The 14,091-nt window shown below is 31.5% G+C and overlaps 1 protein-coding gene across 1 annotated transcript; it reads right to left on the bottom strand.

Moving 5' to 3' along the window:
* Nucleotides 1-9,576: 9,576 nt before the first annotated feature.
* LOC133817717 (desmethylxanthohumol 6'-O-methyltransferase-like) lies at nucleotides 9,577-12,391 on the bottom strand. The gene is made up of 2 exons (XM_062250297.1): nucleotides 11,470-12,391; nucleotides 9,577-10,068 (listed from the first exon to the last, which is right to left on the bottom strand). Exons 1-2 carry the CDS (start codon nucleotides 12,226-12,228, stop codon nucleotides 9,754-9,756), a joined length of 1,074 nt encoding a protein of 357 aa, XP_062106281.1. The 5' UTR covers nucleotides 12,229-12,391; the 3' UTR covers nucleotides 9,577-9,753.
* Between the last annotated feature and the right edge of the window lie 1,700 nt (nucleotides 12,392-14,091).

The raw sequence follows: 14,091 nt of genomic DNA, 5'->3' as shown, positions 1-14,091 counted from the left end.
GAACCAAACTAAAAGGAAACCATCGTTTCACTTCTTCATCAGAAGCTATAGATGTTCGTATCTATGATGAACACTCATACTCAATTATACTACCGAGTTCCCAAGATGTAAGTATGGGCTAGTCCGTAGGGTAAGCTGGTAACGAACAAGTCAAAGAACTCAAATAATACAATCAGTTAGACTACTAACCACTTAGAATTGAGATTGAATTGACATATGGTCAACTATATGATATGACTATAATAGATAATAACGGTATGTTTACTTATCTTATCAACTGTCAATATCGATCCAGTCCGATGTAACAAATACATCCGATCTTATCTACTTTGCTAATGTTCTAGAAATAACATAACACTGTAATGTGTAAATAGATCATATCGTATATTGGAAAGTCAGTGTAAATCCTGTGCATTGACTAATCTTAGGACTAACTTATTTCGAACATATAATCATATTTATATTCCATTGTGATTACATCACTATAAATACGATTAGCTATATGCTCGGGATTTAATAGAAGTTTATATTAAATAAATAATCATGAAAATAAAACATGTGAGCAAAGTGATTGACCAAGCCAAACAATGATTTCTATTCTTTTATTGATAATAAAATGAGATTACAAAGAATTTGGGTTTTAATTTGGGCATAAAACCCCAACAAAAGTTGTTTCTGGGCAAGCTGAAGTCGAGGTGGTCGGGACCATTCTTAGTGGTCCCGGTTTTCTCGTATGGTGTACTACAAGTTCACAATGAAAAGACAGGAAATTTTAAGGTGAATGGTCAATGGTTGAAACATTACATAGATGGTCAGGTGGATCAAGTCAAGTCTGTGGTGATACTTAGTCCCATTTAAGTGGGAAGGCAATGTCCGGCTAAATGACGTTAATGACAATGTTGTAGGGGGCATTCCTATAATTTATTTTTGCTTTTGTTTTAATTTTTCAGTTGAACAATTTTATTTAAATTTTGTCTTGGAGATGTAAAGATTCATTTTATTTAGTTTTAGAGTAGGTTGTATTTAGGAACCGTGCAAATTGTGAAAGATGACTAATGGCTGAGAAAAAATTTCTTTGGGGGCCAAGTCACGACTTTCTTAAGCTGAGTCGAAACTCCTAGGAGTTACATAATCGTAGGAAAGTTTTGGAGTTTTTGAAGGAATTAGGGCCACGACTTGCCCTTATAAGTCGCGACCCTTGCAAAAGTCAGAGAGCAAGGATTCTGAATGTGTAGAGGCGGGTCGGGACTTTCTCTTATAAGTCTCGACGCCCTTGGAAGTCAGAGAACAATCCTCTTCTAGGATGAAACAGGTAGGCCGCGACTTGCTACGGCTGAGTCGCGACGCCTGCAACAAGGACATCAAAAATGAAAGAGGCAGGCCGTGACTTGCTATAGCTAAGTCGCGACGCGCCTCCATCAGGAAGAGAAAACTGAGTATAAACCCCATTTTTATTAAACCCCAACCGAAACTCCGAACATTTTCTCCTTCAAACCCAATTTTTTTTTCAAAATTTCTCCTATTCTACCAACTTCATCCTCCCTAAAACAACCATAAATCCAAACCAAAACCTTCAAAGATTCATCCTCCATTCCCTTCATTCTTTTAATCAAAACCCTAGATAGCCTCATATGTGGCACTGAAGAAAAGATGAGTATTTGAAGATTGTGGGCAATATCAACAACATCAAAGGAAAGTAAGTCTCTAATTTTCTATCTTTTTCAAGTTCTGGGATTGAATTAGTTTTGTGATTGGTGGAAAATAGATTTCATTGGAATTTTGGGACAAATTACTAGTATTTATTGTGTTCTTTAAGTTGGTATTGTGACTTGTCTATTTCTGGGGTGTTCTTCATTTGTGGGAAGTAAGAAATTTTAGGGGTGGTGCTACCGGATTTTGCTTAAAAAGAAGAGTAAAAAATTAATTGTCATGGGCTTCATCAAAAAAAGCCTCACGACCCTCTTTAGTTAGTGCCCTACCACAACGTGAAGCACAACCACCTCCTCCACCACAGGAATATGACTTGACCAAATTTATTAGTAAGAATGCTTTTGAGCATTATAAGAGGTTATGTTTAAGGTCGGTGGTTCAAGAGAGAGAGATGGAGTACAAGGATACCCCGTACCCTCAATATCCACATGACCTCATTCACATTGAATTTCAACGAAGAAATTGGAAATTTTTTGTAGATAGAAATATGATGAAGGTCAATTATTCTTTGGTATATGAATTTTATACCAACTTGTCGGGCCAAGTGGATAGGAAAGTGTTTGTGAGAGGGGTAACGGTAGAATGCGACATTAATAACATCGAAGAACTATATGGGTTACCCATGTTGAGAACCGAAGATGATGAATATTATAAGTTGGCTTACTATAGTGAGGTGGATTGGGATGATGTGGTTGAGACCTTAGGTATTCTTGGAGCACGGTTTGTTTTTAACGAGGGTGAGCCAAAGTATTTAAAGTGGTATCAAATGAACCAAACGGCTAAGGCTTGGACTTTATTTGTGAGTGCTCGCTTAATGCCTAATACACATCTTTCTAAGGTCAGCCCCGATCGATGTCTTCTAGTATATGCAATTATGAAAGGTCATATATAGACATTGGTCGGGTGATCCGCACGAGTATCAAGGATTTGTGTAAACTCACCACCATAGCAGGCATGGGGCATGGTTTGATGATCACTGATTTATGTGAGGTGTGGGAAGTACCCGTCTACCCTAGTGATATATATAAGAAAGCAATGAATCCTATATCTAGAGCCACTTTACATAATTTTCAGCCACCCTCATTGTTGCCTCATGTGATAAGACCCCGTAAGGCCCGAGAGGCAGTTGATGACAATCAAGACCATGAGCCCGCAAATTTTCCAAAAGTCGAGCCTCATAAAGAAGAGCCAAGGCAAGCAGAGGAGGGAAAGAGAGAAGCTTACCCTCAATTTCTGGAAATTGAGGTACCACCGGATCCACACATGGCAAGGTTGGATTACATTATCCGACAAAACCAACACACCCATAACTACTTGGGCGAACTTCATGATTATCATCGAGCCCAAGCCGACTATCAAAATGAGTTGGTTTACCGATGGTCTAACCAAGAAGTAGACAAGCACTATTTTCCGTACTCACCGCCAAGGCATCCTATCCAAGACCCGCCTTCGTTTTGACATTCATAGCTAGGTATTTTTTTTTTCTTTTTCTTTCACTTTTATTGTAACATTGGGGACAATGTTTAGTTTTAGTTTGGGGGGAGAGACTTAAAATTTTGTACAATTTAGTCGTATTAGTTTAATTGGTTTTTAGTTTTGTTTTGTGTTTGTAAGTCTTGAGTATAACGTGAATCTATTTTGACAATGATTGCCGAAGAAGATATAATGAATGTTAGGTTGTATAATTCAAAGAAAATGAATTCATAAAAACCTTTGTGGTTGATTAGACTCCTTTTGTATTCCACTTTAGTTAGTCAACATCTTTGAATACCTTTTTCATGATCTTTAAATATTGCACTTGAGTTGTTTATGCATATTGAATAGGTTTCTGGACTATTTTGATGGAAATTTATAAATTCTATAAATTTCTTACTTGTTGTTTGAAGCGAAATAATATATCATGCTTGCTTAGAAAAATGATTTAGGCCATCAATTAGATCGCTTGAGCCTTTCTACCCGACCTTGCATTTGTTTATCCTTTAATTACCCGTTTTGAGCCAAAAAATTAAGACCTTTTTATTCTTTGCCATTATTTAAGCCTAAATGAAAACCTTGTTAATATATCCATCCCTAGTATCTTATAAGCATATGATTTCAAATTAGTCGGTTGAAGAAAAAAAAAGAATGGAAAGAGTATATAAAAAAAACTATAAGAAAACAATTCAATCAAGAACTACACTCCCAATTCGAATATTGACAAGAAATGAGTTTGGGGAAATGTAGCTACTATTATAAATATATATCTCTAAAATAAAGTATAAAACATCGGATTATTGGGTTGTATAATTCGAAATTGAAGTCGGGATTATATTGGTCATGTGCTTATGGTATTTTTTACCTTAAATTTTTTCTTCTCATCTACCCTTACCTAAGCTTAATGTTACAAGCTTATAAAATCCTATTGATTTCTAAACATGTTTTGATTTATATTAGTGGAGAATGACAAGTAAGTGAGCATATGAAATAATTGGTCAATTTGGTTTATTGGACGGAAATTTGGTATGCATAAATGAGTTAAGTGTTTTATTTGTTAAGCATGACTAGGTAATCTTGGATGTGATTAGTCTAAAGTGGTTTAGAGGAGTAGTTTGACTGAAATTTTGGGTTCTGCATAATGTTTAGTAAATTTATGAGAATTATGAGACCTACATTCATGATTTGGCGGCATTTGTTATTTATTGGGTTCACATTAAAAGTGTCGTGTCATTTTTTTTTGTGTGTCATGTGAGTCTGTATCTGATAACTCTACAAAATAGAGTTATTTTACTATTTTTTATGTGCAAATTGTTGCTTAATTCTTGAGTTTTTAATTGATTTATTAAGTTTTTGAGTAATTTTGAATTTATTAGGTTTATTTTAATTTTATAGATTTTTGTGTGTTTTTATAGTTATTTTGTTGTAAATTGTTGTAGTTAATTAATTGAATTATTGTTGTTTAATTTGAGGTAAAAATGTGTTTTATTGAAACTAAATGTTAAATTAAATTGAGTTTTAATTAATATTTTCAATGAATTAATATGATTTATTTTATAAGTGAAAATATTTTATCATAACTTAATTTATATTTATTTTATAGGAATGATGTGTTTTTTTTTGCTCTTGAAAGCAAGAAAAATGGTAGTTTTGAAAAGAAATAAAAAATAAGGAAAAGTTGGCATTTAGCCTCATTTGGGCCCAAGCCCAACAACTCCTCCATCAGCCACATTGAGCGTTTCATTCCTCCAGCAGCTCCACGTGACCATGAGCATTTGAGGGAAATTTGTTTATACTCTCCAGCAGCTCCACGTATCAGCCTCACCACACCGAAGCACTCCCTGCCTCACCATCATTCGGCTATCACCTAGCCTCAACGCCTGGCATCACAAGCCCATCCAAAGCCTGGTGCCAGCCCATCCAAAGCAAAAGAAAAAATGTGTCTTGAGCCTAACAAAAAAATGCTTTTGTACCATTTGTCTCCTATGACAAAAATGCCAATTTTTACCACATTTTCTACATATTTTACCCAAAAACATCATAATTATACCCTATATTTTACCCCTATTTGCCATATTATAATTAATTAAATTAATTTAATCAATTTAATTATTTTAAATTGATTATTTTAATTCCCATTTTTTGGCTATAAATAAGGGAGTTTGAGGTCCATTTTGAGGGAGAGGTTACCATACCAAAAACTCTACACGTTTCAAAACCTCTCTATTATCTTCATCTTCTTATTCTTTTTATTTTTTTCTATGTATTTTTAGAGGAAAAATTTGGGGGTTTATCCTCCAAATTTTCCTATTTATGTTTGTAATTTTTAGTGTGTATTTGTTATTCTAGTTATGAGTTTCTAATCTTTTTAAGATTATTAAGGTGATGATGAAACATTATGTAACTAGATAGTATTTATTTTGTATGTTGATTTCCCATTTTGTGCAATAAAGTTTATGGAATTTTCTTCTTCAAATATCTTCTTTCATCTTAAATATCATGTATTTTGGATTGTTAGCACATATTTAAACTTTGTTCTTCATTAGTACAAATACATAATATTCTTTGTGTAAGATGTGTCATTAAATTGTACACATTCATGTTTAGAACAAAAATATTATGTTTTGCCTTATAAATAATATTCATTGATTTATTTGTTATTTCATTAGATTGATTTACACTAAATGCTTTGAAATTATAATTTAGAAAAGTGAAGAAATATCATATCTTTTTAGAATTAATTTGTGCTTAAAATTATAAATCTATTTTGAAAATGATAGTTTGATTTATTTTAACTATCACTAAAACTTGGGAATCAATGTATTTATAAATATTATTGAGCTTATATTTTGTGGATTCTATTATCTTAATAATCTTCATTTTATCATCTTTATTTCTAATATTAATTTGTTTTTATTTATTGTCTTAAATTTCTTTATTATTACCTTTTATTGATTTTCTTGTTACAAATTATCATCAATCATTGGAACTAGGTTAGAATTTATTAATTTTGGTTTAAAATAGTTTCCTTTTTCGATTTTAGACAACTCCTTTGGGTTCGATCTCGTGCTCACACGAAAACTATTCTATAAATACGATTCGTGCGCTTGCGAGTATAAATATTTAAATCATACCCGTTTTGGGTCCATCAGTATCCTTTGCTCGAGGGTGAGCAAGGGTTGAGTTTGGGGGAATTCGATAAGTCTAGTTTAGGGTAGTTTTAGAGTGTGTTTTAGTCTTATTTTCGAGTCAAATTGTGTGTTTTGTACAATATTATGCTTGTGTTTGTATTATTTTCAGGCTTTTGCTATGAATTTGCGAATGGAGAGGAAAGGAGAGGATTTAATGATAAAAATGGGTATTTTGGAAGCTTTTGGCCATTTTTTGTGTATTCGGGAGAGTCGGGAATATTCAGATGACTCTGGTGCTAAACGAAAGTGAAAAAGGAGTGAAATCAAGATATCTGGAACAAGGAGTCACGACTTGCCCTTACAAGTCGCGGGGCGCATGAAGACAGAGGCGAATCGGTGAAGGGAATTAAGAACAGTCAGGTCGCGACTTGGTCTATCAAGTCGTGGTGCTTGAGCTTCTAGAGAAGGAAGGAATAGGCAAAAAAGGACACGGGTCGCGACTCAGGAATGGGCAAGTCGCGACCAACCTCACCAAAAATTGAAAAAAAATGTGTTTAAGTACGATTTTTGGTCATTTGTAAAGGAGGTTCTTGGATGACGTGATTAGCAACTGTTTAACTCTATTGATCTATTCTTCTTCAGTTATCTCTCAATTTTTAGTAGTTTATTCTATGTTTCTGAATATTTATTTGATTGTTTTAGTCATGTTTGTGATGAACTAAACATCTTTTCTAGGGTTTAATGTAGTCACTTGGATATTTGTTCATTTTCTATGAAGTTTATATAATTTCTTCTTCTTCTATCATTTATCTATATGATTTGTGCTTAATGCGTGTGGATAATTGATCACTATTTACATGATTTATGATTTTGATTTGAGATCCAAGAGGGGAGAGTTGAATATTCTATAATCATATAGACATAAATTAAATATAGGATGATAGTACCTATAGGGTTTGTGTAGTGTTTAGGGTTTCTATGCTTCATGTCGGCTATATGTTAAAACTTATCACAAATATGTAGAAAGTTTGCATATAGGTTGAGATCTTTTTATCTTGAAAAATAATTAGAATTGTTTTAGCTACCCTGCTATTAGGATAGAAATTGAAGAATTATATGTGCTGATTAGTAAGATTAATAGGTTGAAAAGTTGATGAAGTTAATACTCTAGTTTTTTAATTATTGAATCAATTTTTATAATTGTATAGTTTATTTAAATTTTAAGTTTTAGTTTAAAAATCACTCTATTTTCGACAGCTAAAGGAAAAGGTAGAATTGGTTATTGGTACTTCATTGATAGTCTCTGTGGGAACGTTTCTTATTTACTATCTATATTACTTGAATCGAATGTGTATACTTGCGTATCACAACGTTGACCATAGGTCAATCAATCTTAATTCTGAGTGATTAATATTCTGTTAATTGTATTAGTCAAGCCTTTTGATTTGTTCATTACCAGCTTGCCCTACGGACTAGCTCATACTTACATGTTGAATGTTTGGTAGTATAATTGAGTGTGAGTATTTATCATATATATCAAATGTATAGCTTCTGTTTATAAAGTGAAACGATGATTTCCTTATAGCTTGGCTCAAGTGTTAAATGGTAGAGTACTCATTTCTGTAATTAAATTTACAGAAATATCATTTACAGTGAACTTTGTGGGAGTTAAGGATAAAATATTAATGAGGGGTGAAACAGTAATTTTCACATGTCTCATTAGTAGATCATCTATAGAGGATTGAATGATGGTTATGGTTATAACAATGAATAACATATTTATATTTAGTGTAAAATATTCTATGGATTCAAGAGTTCAGTTCTGAGTCTATAGTAGAGTCATAAGAAATTAATAAGGTAGTGAGATGATTTATTATAAATAAACTCACGATAGCTTATTGGAGCTTAAGTTCATGGATCCATGGTCCCCATGTCATCTCTTATCGAAATGAACCCACCAGTTTTGAATAATTAATTTAATTATATATTATAAAAATATCATATTGACTAGGTCAATGAAAATAAATAATGTTAAATTATTTATTGATATTTTGTGATAAAAGAAATAGAAGAAATTTGAGGTTTTTATTGCAAAGTCTTAAAAAGATAGTATTATAGCTAATTGAGATAATTTTGTTAATATTGATAAATTGGTATTAATATTAATAAAATGAATTAAACAAATGTCAAAATTATATAGAGATTGGTATGAGGCTTTGAGCTCTAGTTATGGAGCTTTTTGATTGCTGTTGTTTTGAGTTGTAAAGAGGTTGTTGGGCAATAAAAGTTCTACTCATTTCTCAAAAAAGAAAAGGTCAAAATTATAATCGGTTAATTTTGAAAAGTATTTAATTAATTATATTTATTTAAATAATTAAAATAAAATAGGTAATTAAAATATATTTTATGTCCTAGCTCATTGCCTGTATGTACTAGTGTTACAGAATGCATTAGGTCAAATGAATTTGACAGTGTAAAAATTCACTCATAATATTCGATACCTAGCTACCTACTCTCTATTCTAATGTGTTGAGACTTGCCCATACAAACACTAAGTTGTTTTAGATAAAGATAACTATGTTGTTTTAGAGAAAGATTTGGAAGACTATGATCTTGTTTCAAAGCGGTTTGGATTCCTTGCAATACTTAGCATTCAACAGGAACAAAAAGTTAGGAAATCCAAAGGGTGTAGTCATTGTTCTGCTACACATCTTGTAAGTACTCTAATGGTTTTATTATTGTATTTACGTATCTATGTAATAATATTTACATACTTGCATGATTTTATGTTTTTTCCTATGAATATTGTTTTGAATATATATTTATAAGATGAGATCCTATAAAATTTATATATATATAAATAATATACTTGCCATTCGTATAGCATGGGCGAAGAGAAGAAAGACCGTAGTAGAAGAGGAGTAGAGAGAAAGTCTTCAAGAGTGGCTTTGAAAAGGTAACGAATAAAGATATATTTCAGCAGGGACTTGGCTACCGGAGAAGATGAAGCATAGAAGTGGGTACACCATAAAAAAGAAATAAAAATCAGAAAATCGTATATAATTTTTTTTTTATAAATAATAGTATAATTTTTTTTTTTTCATTTTTGGTTGCTAAAAACAGTACTCTTGGTAAATTTCTAATACCACAAATTCCTGCAAATTTAGGTTACAATTAATAGCCTCAATTAATTGTTTATGTAATATGGGGTTTTTTATTTGTTTTAATATATATATGATTAGTTTGCATGAACGTCTATTAGTTTAGGCGCAGTGTTTAATTTTAGTAGTTAGATTAAAAAATAAAATCAGTAAATTGACCAGAATTCTTGAAATAAATTGAAAATACTTCAATACTAGACTTGTTATGAAGTGCAGTAGACGTGGGTTTATTTAACACTTGCAGAGTTCCTTAAATAAACAAGAAAATAGAAATAGAATTAAAAAGGATATGCTTCAATAATAGAGGGTATAGCTGGAATTTTAGTGATTTTAAAACGAGGGAAGCCTCCTTCCTCTAACAGCTTCTTCCACTCAAACTCCGTTCTCTCCTTTCCACACGAAGTATGTGCCATCATCACCATGTCGAATATCATTCGCGTTTCGTCAAATACGTCAACGTCGTTTTCTTTTGCTAATGATTCTTTCAATACAATCTCTATGATTATGACCTTCCCAGTCTTTTCTGGTATTGCTTTGCGACAATTTTTTAGAATTTTGACGCACTCTTCGTGGCTCCAATCATGCAGTACCCACTGTACATAAATAACAAATATATATATATATATATATAGGGATGAAGCCAAAAGTTTTTTAATACAATGGGACAGATTAAGTAAAGAAAATATTAGTGGTGCTGATTAGATAAAAAAAATAATTTAGGGGTATACTAATATACATACATAAAATTGAAAATTTCCCTTGAAAAAAAAAAAAGTTGAAAGCTAATTAAGTAGGGACAGCTGCCAAAACAGCCTTTTGAGTGGTTTCGTGCCTATGTATATATCTTACTTTAATTAATAAATAAAGATAATGAATGTCATACTGAAGAGGGTTTTTAGTACGTAGGTTAAGTTTTCTAGGAATGGAAATGTCAAAACTAACTCTTAATCTAAACCCTTTCTAATTCTATGTTTACTATACCCAACTTCTTTACCAAACATTCCCTTAGCATGGATCACTATTACTGATACAATTAATTACACTCAAAGTCTACTAGTATTAAATATCTGATAGAAAATTAAAGCAGTAAATTATCAGTGCTGGTGTTCTAAGATTTTAGAAGAGTATGGTAATATGAAGAACAAAACAAATTAATATATTTTTGCAATAACTTTTCAAAAATTTTGTATAATTAAATAGTATTAATTACGCAATACTTTGTCTCTTTTAATTTTAAGTTTTTTTTTTCAAACAGTATACTTTGTAATAATCACATTAATAATATCATGATATTAGAGACTCTTTTACTAATATATTCAATAAAATTATTATTCATCTAATTGAATCTTTTTAATCATTACAATATTTACATTAAAAAAAACTCCAATCCCAATGATAGTAACTACTAATAAAAGAATTAATATATGAGTGCTTTCAAACCAAAGGTAGGGGTGTACTTTATGTGTCTATCAATGTTTTTATTTTTCAATTTCTAAGCAGTCAATTAATTAAATTCTAAAAAATTAGTGTTGGTGAGAAAAGAAGTCAATAATATAAAGTTTTTAATAATGAGAAAAGTGAAAAAAGAGGATAGAATTAGTGAAGTTGAGGTGAGGTCCTCCGAAGGTATTGAAATACAGTCTTCTGAATAATTTATTAAAATCATACCTTGTTCTATTGGTCAGGTGATAGTACGATACACGTTTTAAATGGTACGTATGCATGATAGTATGATACACATTTTAAATTATATATATGTTTTAAAAAATAATAATGAAGAGCGATCACAGTTCTTTTAATAAATTTTATAATCAAATAAAAAATGAAAAAGGAAGATTTTTTTTGTCTACAAAGTAAGTATTGTTTAGTAAATACCATTTAAATATTTCATATAAATATATGTAATTTTTATGTATGACCTTAGCTAGTATCATTAATTCAAAATAAAAACAGTGTAGATAAATCATTAGTGGCTAAGATTAATGATGATGTACCTTGATGAAAATGGCATCTGCGCTGGGAACAGACTCGAACATGTTACCTGCCAAGTGGACCACACCATCGTACGCAGGCGCCGTAGCGATGACATGTGGCAAATCAAAATTAATACCTTTGATGTGCGGTTGAGATCTCACAATCTCATATAAGTCCCCACCGGTCCCACCTCCCACGTCCACCAATGATCCCATACAACCGAACACATCTTTGTAAGCAGGTAGAATGGCTCCCATCACCACCTCCACCAGGCAGGCCAAGCCCTCGTTGAACGCCTTGTTCAATTCGCCATTAACAGACGCCAACTTGAAGATGCCGCAGCCGTGGGCCTTCTCATAAGCGGTGATGCCGTCATCGTCCTTTATGCAGTGGCTGAGGTAATGCCACGGCGCCATCTGCAACGGATGGTTCTCCATCAGTATGAGTGGCGCCAAGCTTGGCTTCGAGTCACGTAGTAGCCATCCTGACTTAGAGGACACCCCATATAGAGTCTGACCACCATCATCATATTGTACTGTGAAGATCTTCTTGCGGACCAGCGATCTCATGATGCGCTTCAGGTAAAGCATCGTTTCTGGAGATGAAGAGATGGTGGAGTCAGAAATATTGGCAACTATCTGGGTTAGGGCGATTGGACCATCTTGGGAGTGAATAATGTCAGCAATACGAAGCTCGACGGCACATTTTAGTGCCATTGAGTCCACGAAGCTGAACAGGTGCTCAAATATCTCGGCTTGGCCTCGTAAAACGTCGTCCATAATTACTTCAATTCACTCTCCAATACTATATCTTGGATGATATGTTTACGTACAGAAAATTAAGAATGTTGAAGAAGCTTTTTCGTTGGGGGCAGAAGCTGGGGTTTGAGTCGTATTTATTAAGTTCTGCAAGTTCTGGTGATAGATTAGGCATACTATTAAAGTCATTTGTGTCATCACTTAGACATGCAAATCGTGATAATTATTGGTCATGTATTTTATATCTAATTCAATTTAGCTAGTGGTTGCGTTAATTTTGTTCGTTTCTGTATCCACGTGTGAATTTCGAGGTTATTATAATTATATTCATTTTCTGATTATGTTGAAATTATTAAGTATATCCTCATCCACTAAATTTGATGCGTGATCTTATTGGTTGGCGGCCCACAACATTATTAGGGGTTGTTTATTAATTTTCCTCATTGTACTTTCTACTTATGGGTTGAAAACAAATTTCAATTAATAAACGTCTATTGTCACCTATTATTTTTGTTTTCATCTCTTTAGACGCCTTTCAAATTACACCATTCATAAAATTTAATAATTAAAAAAATTAAAAAATTTCTTTTCACACCCTAACTAATTTTCATTATTTACAACATTATCCTTTTATAAAATAAAATCAAAATCTTTTTACACTTAGCTTTATTAAAATAACAAAAAATTGATACATTTATATTGCTTACACGGTTTAGTATTTAGAAATCCGACAATAGAGAGACTAGGCTTTTAATAAACCGAATAGAAAGAAATGACAAAAAACAAGAACACAAAATACTCGTACTATTTTACGTGGTTCAGTGGTTAAAATCCACCTAGTCCGCGAGTCACTCTTATTGATTTGTTTTGGACTTTTGATGAAATTATCTATGACAATTTCAGCAAAGTTTTGGCACAGAGAAAGTCGATCTATTTTTCTATCAATTCCCTTTGTATTTATAGCAGATCATCATGGACACAATTTTTGAGTGACCGTACATTAATATGGCAACTTACAAATTTGGATAACTTCTCATTTACATAAATACATTATTGCCTATTAATTATATACTTATTGTATCAAGTAATAAATACATAATAAAATATAACTATTTATTAGGCGTATAAGGAATCTCCGAGTCTTTTGAGATCCTTCATTATGCTTCATAGTTTGGCTTTCGTGAGCTTTAACACACTCCCCGCGAGCTGGGTGTTGTAGGACCATAATTTGTTGAGACTAATGAGGTTCCTATACTATTTAAAGAGTTCATTTAAGTTAATTGGTGACTTGATCATTCACCTTTCTCTCTCTCTTTCGCTAGCTTTCAAGATTACTAGTTTTTTCCAAGATCGCTCTTCATTATTATTGAAAACAAATATCTCTTCTATATAAAGAGTGTGTATTTAACGATTTTTCTTGTTAACTTTAAATAGAATATTACAAATTTTTAACAGAATATATATTTAAAACTAATTAAAAATATATATTTATTAATTATATTAATTTAAATTAAAATGTTATAAAATATCATTATTATAATAATATATAATACAAGACTAGATATTTAATATATATTAGTATAAATTCAAATAAAATATTATTATTATAATATTATGTAATTCTAATTTTTATCATAATAAATAAGATAATTTGTGATCTAAAAAGTTATTATATCATTTTTTTTTAAAAAAACTATAAAAAATATTTTGGTTTAATTTTTCTTTTAATATATTATGTCATTTTTTAATATAGAATATTATTTATTTATTTAAAATTTATATCACAAACATAAAATCTTGACAAAAATAATAAGTAAATATTAATAAAATATCATTACTATAATAATATATAATACAAAACCAGATATTTAATAATATATTAAT

The sequence above is a fragment of the Humulus lupulus genome, chromosome 2 (assembly GCF_963169125.1).
Source record: "Humulus lupulus chromosome 2, drHumLupu1.1, whole genome shotgun sequence".
Lineage (NCBI taxonomy): Eukaryota > Viridiplantae > Streptophyta > Magnoliopsida > Rosales > Cannabaceae > Humulus > Humulus lupulus.
Note: the sequence above shows the minus strand (reverse complement) of the source record. Positions and strands in the feature narration are given on the sequence as shown.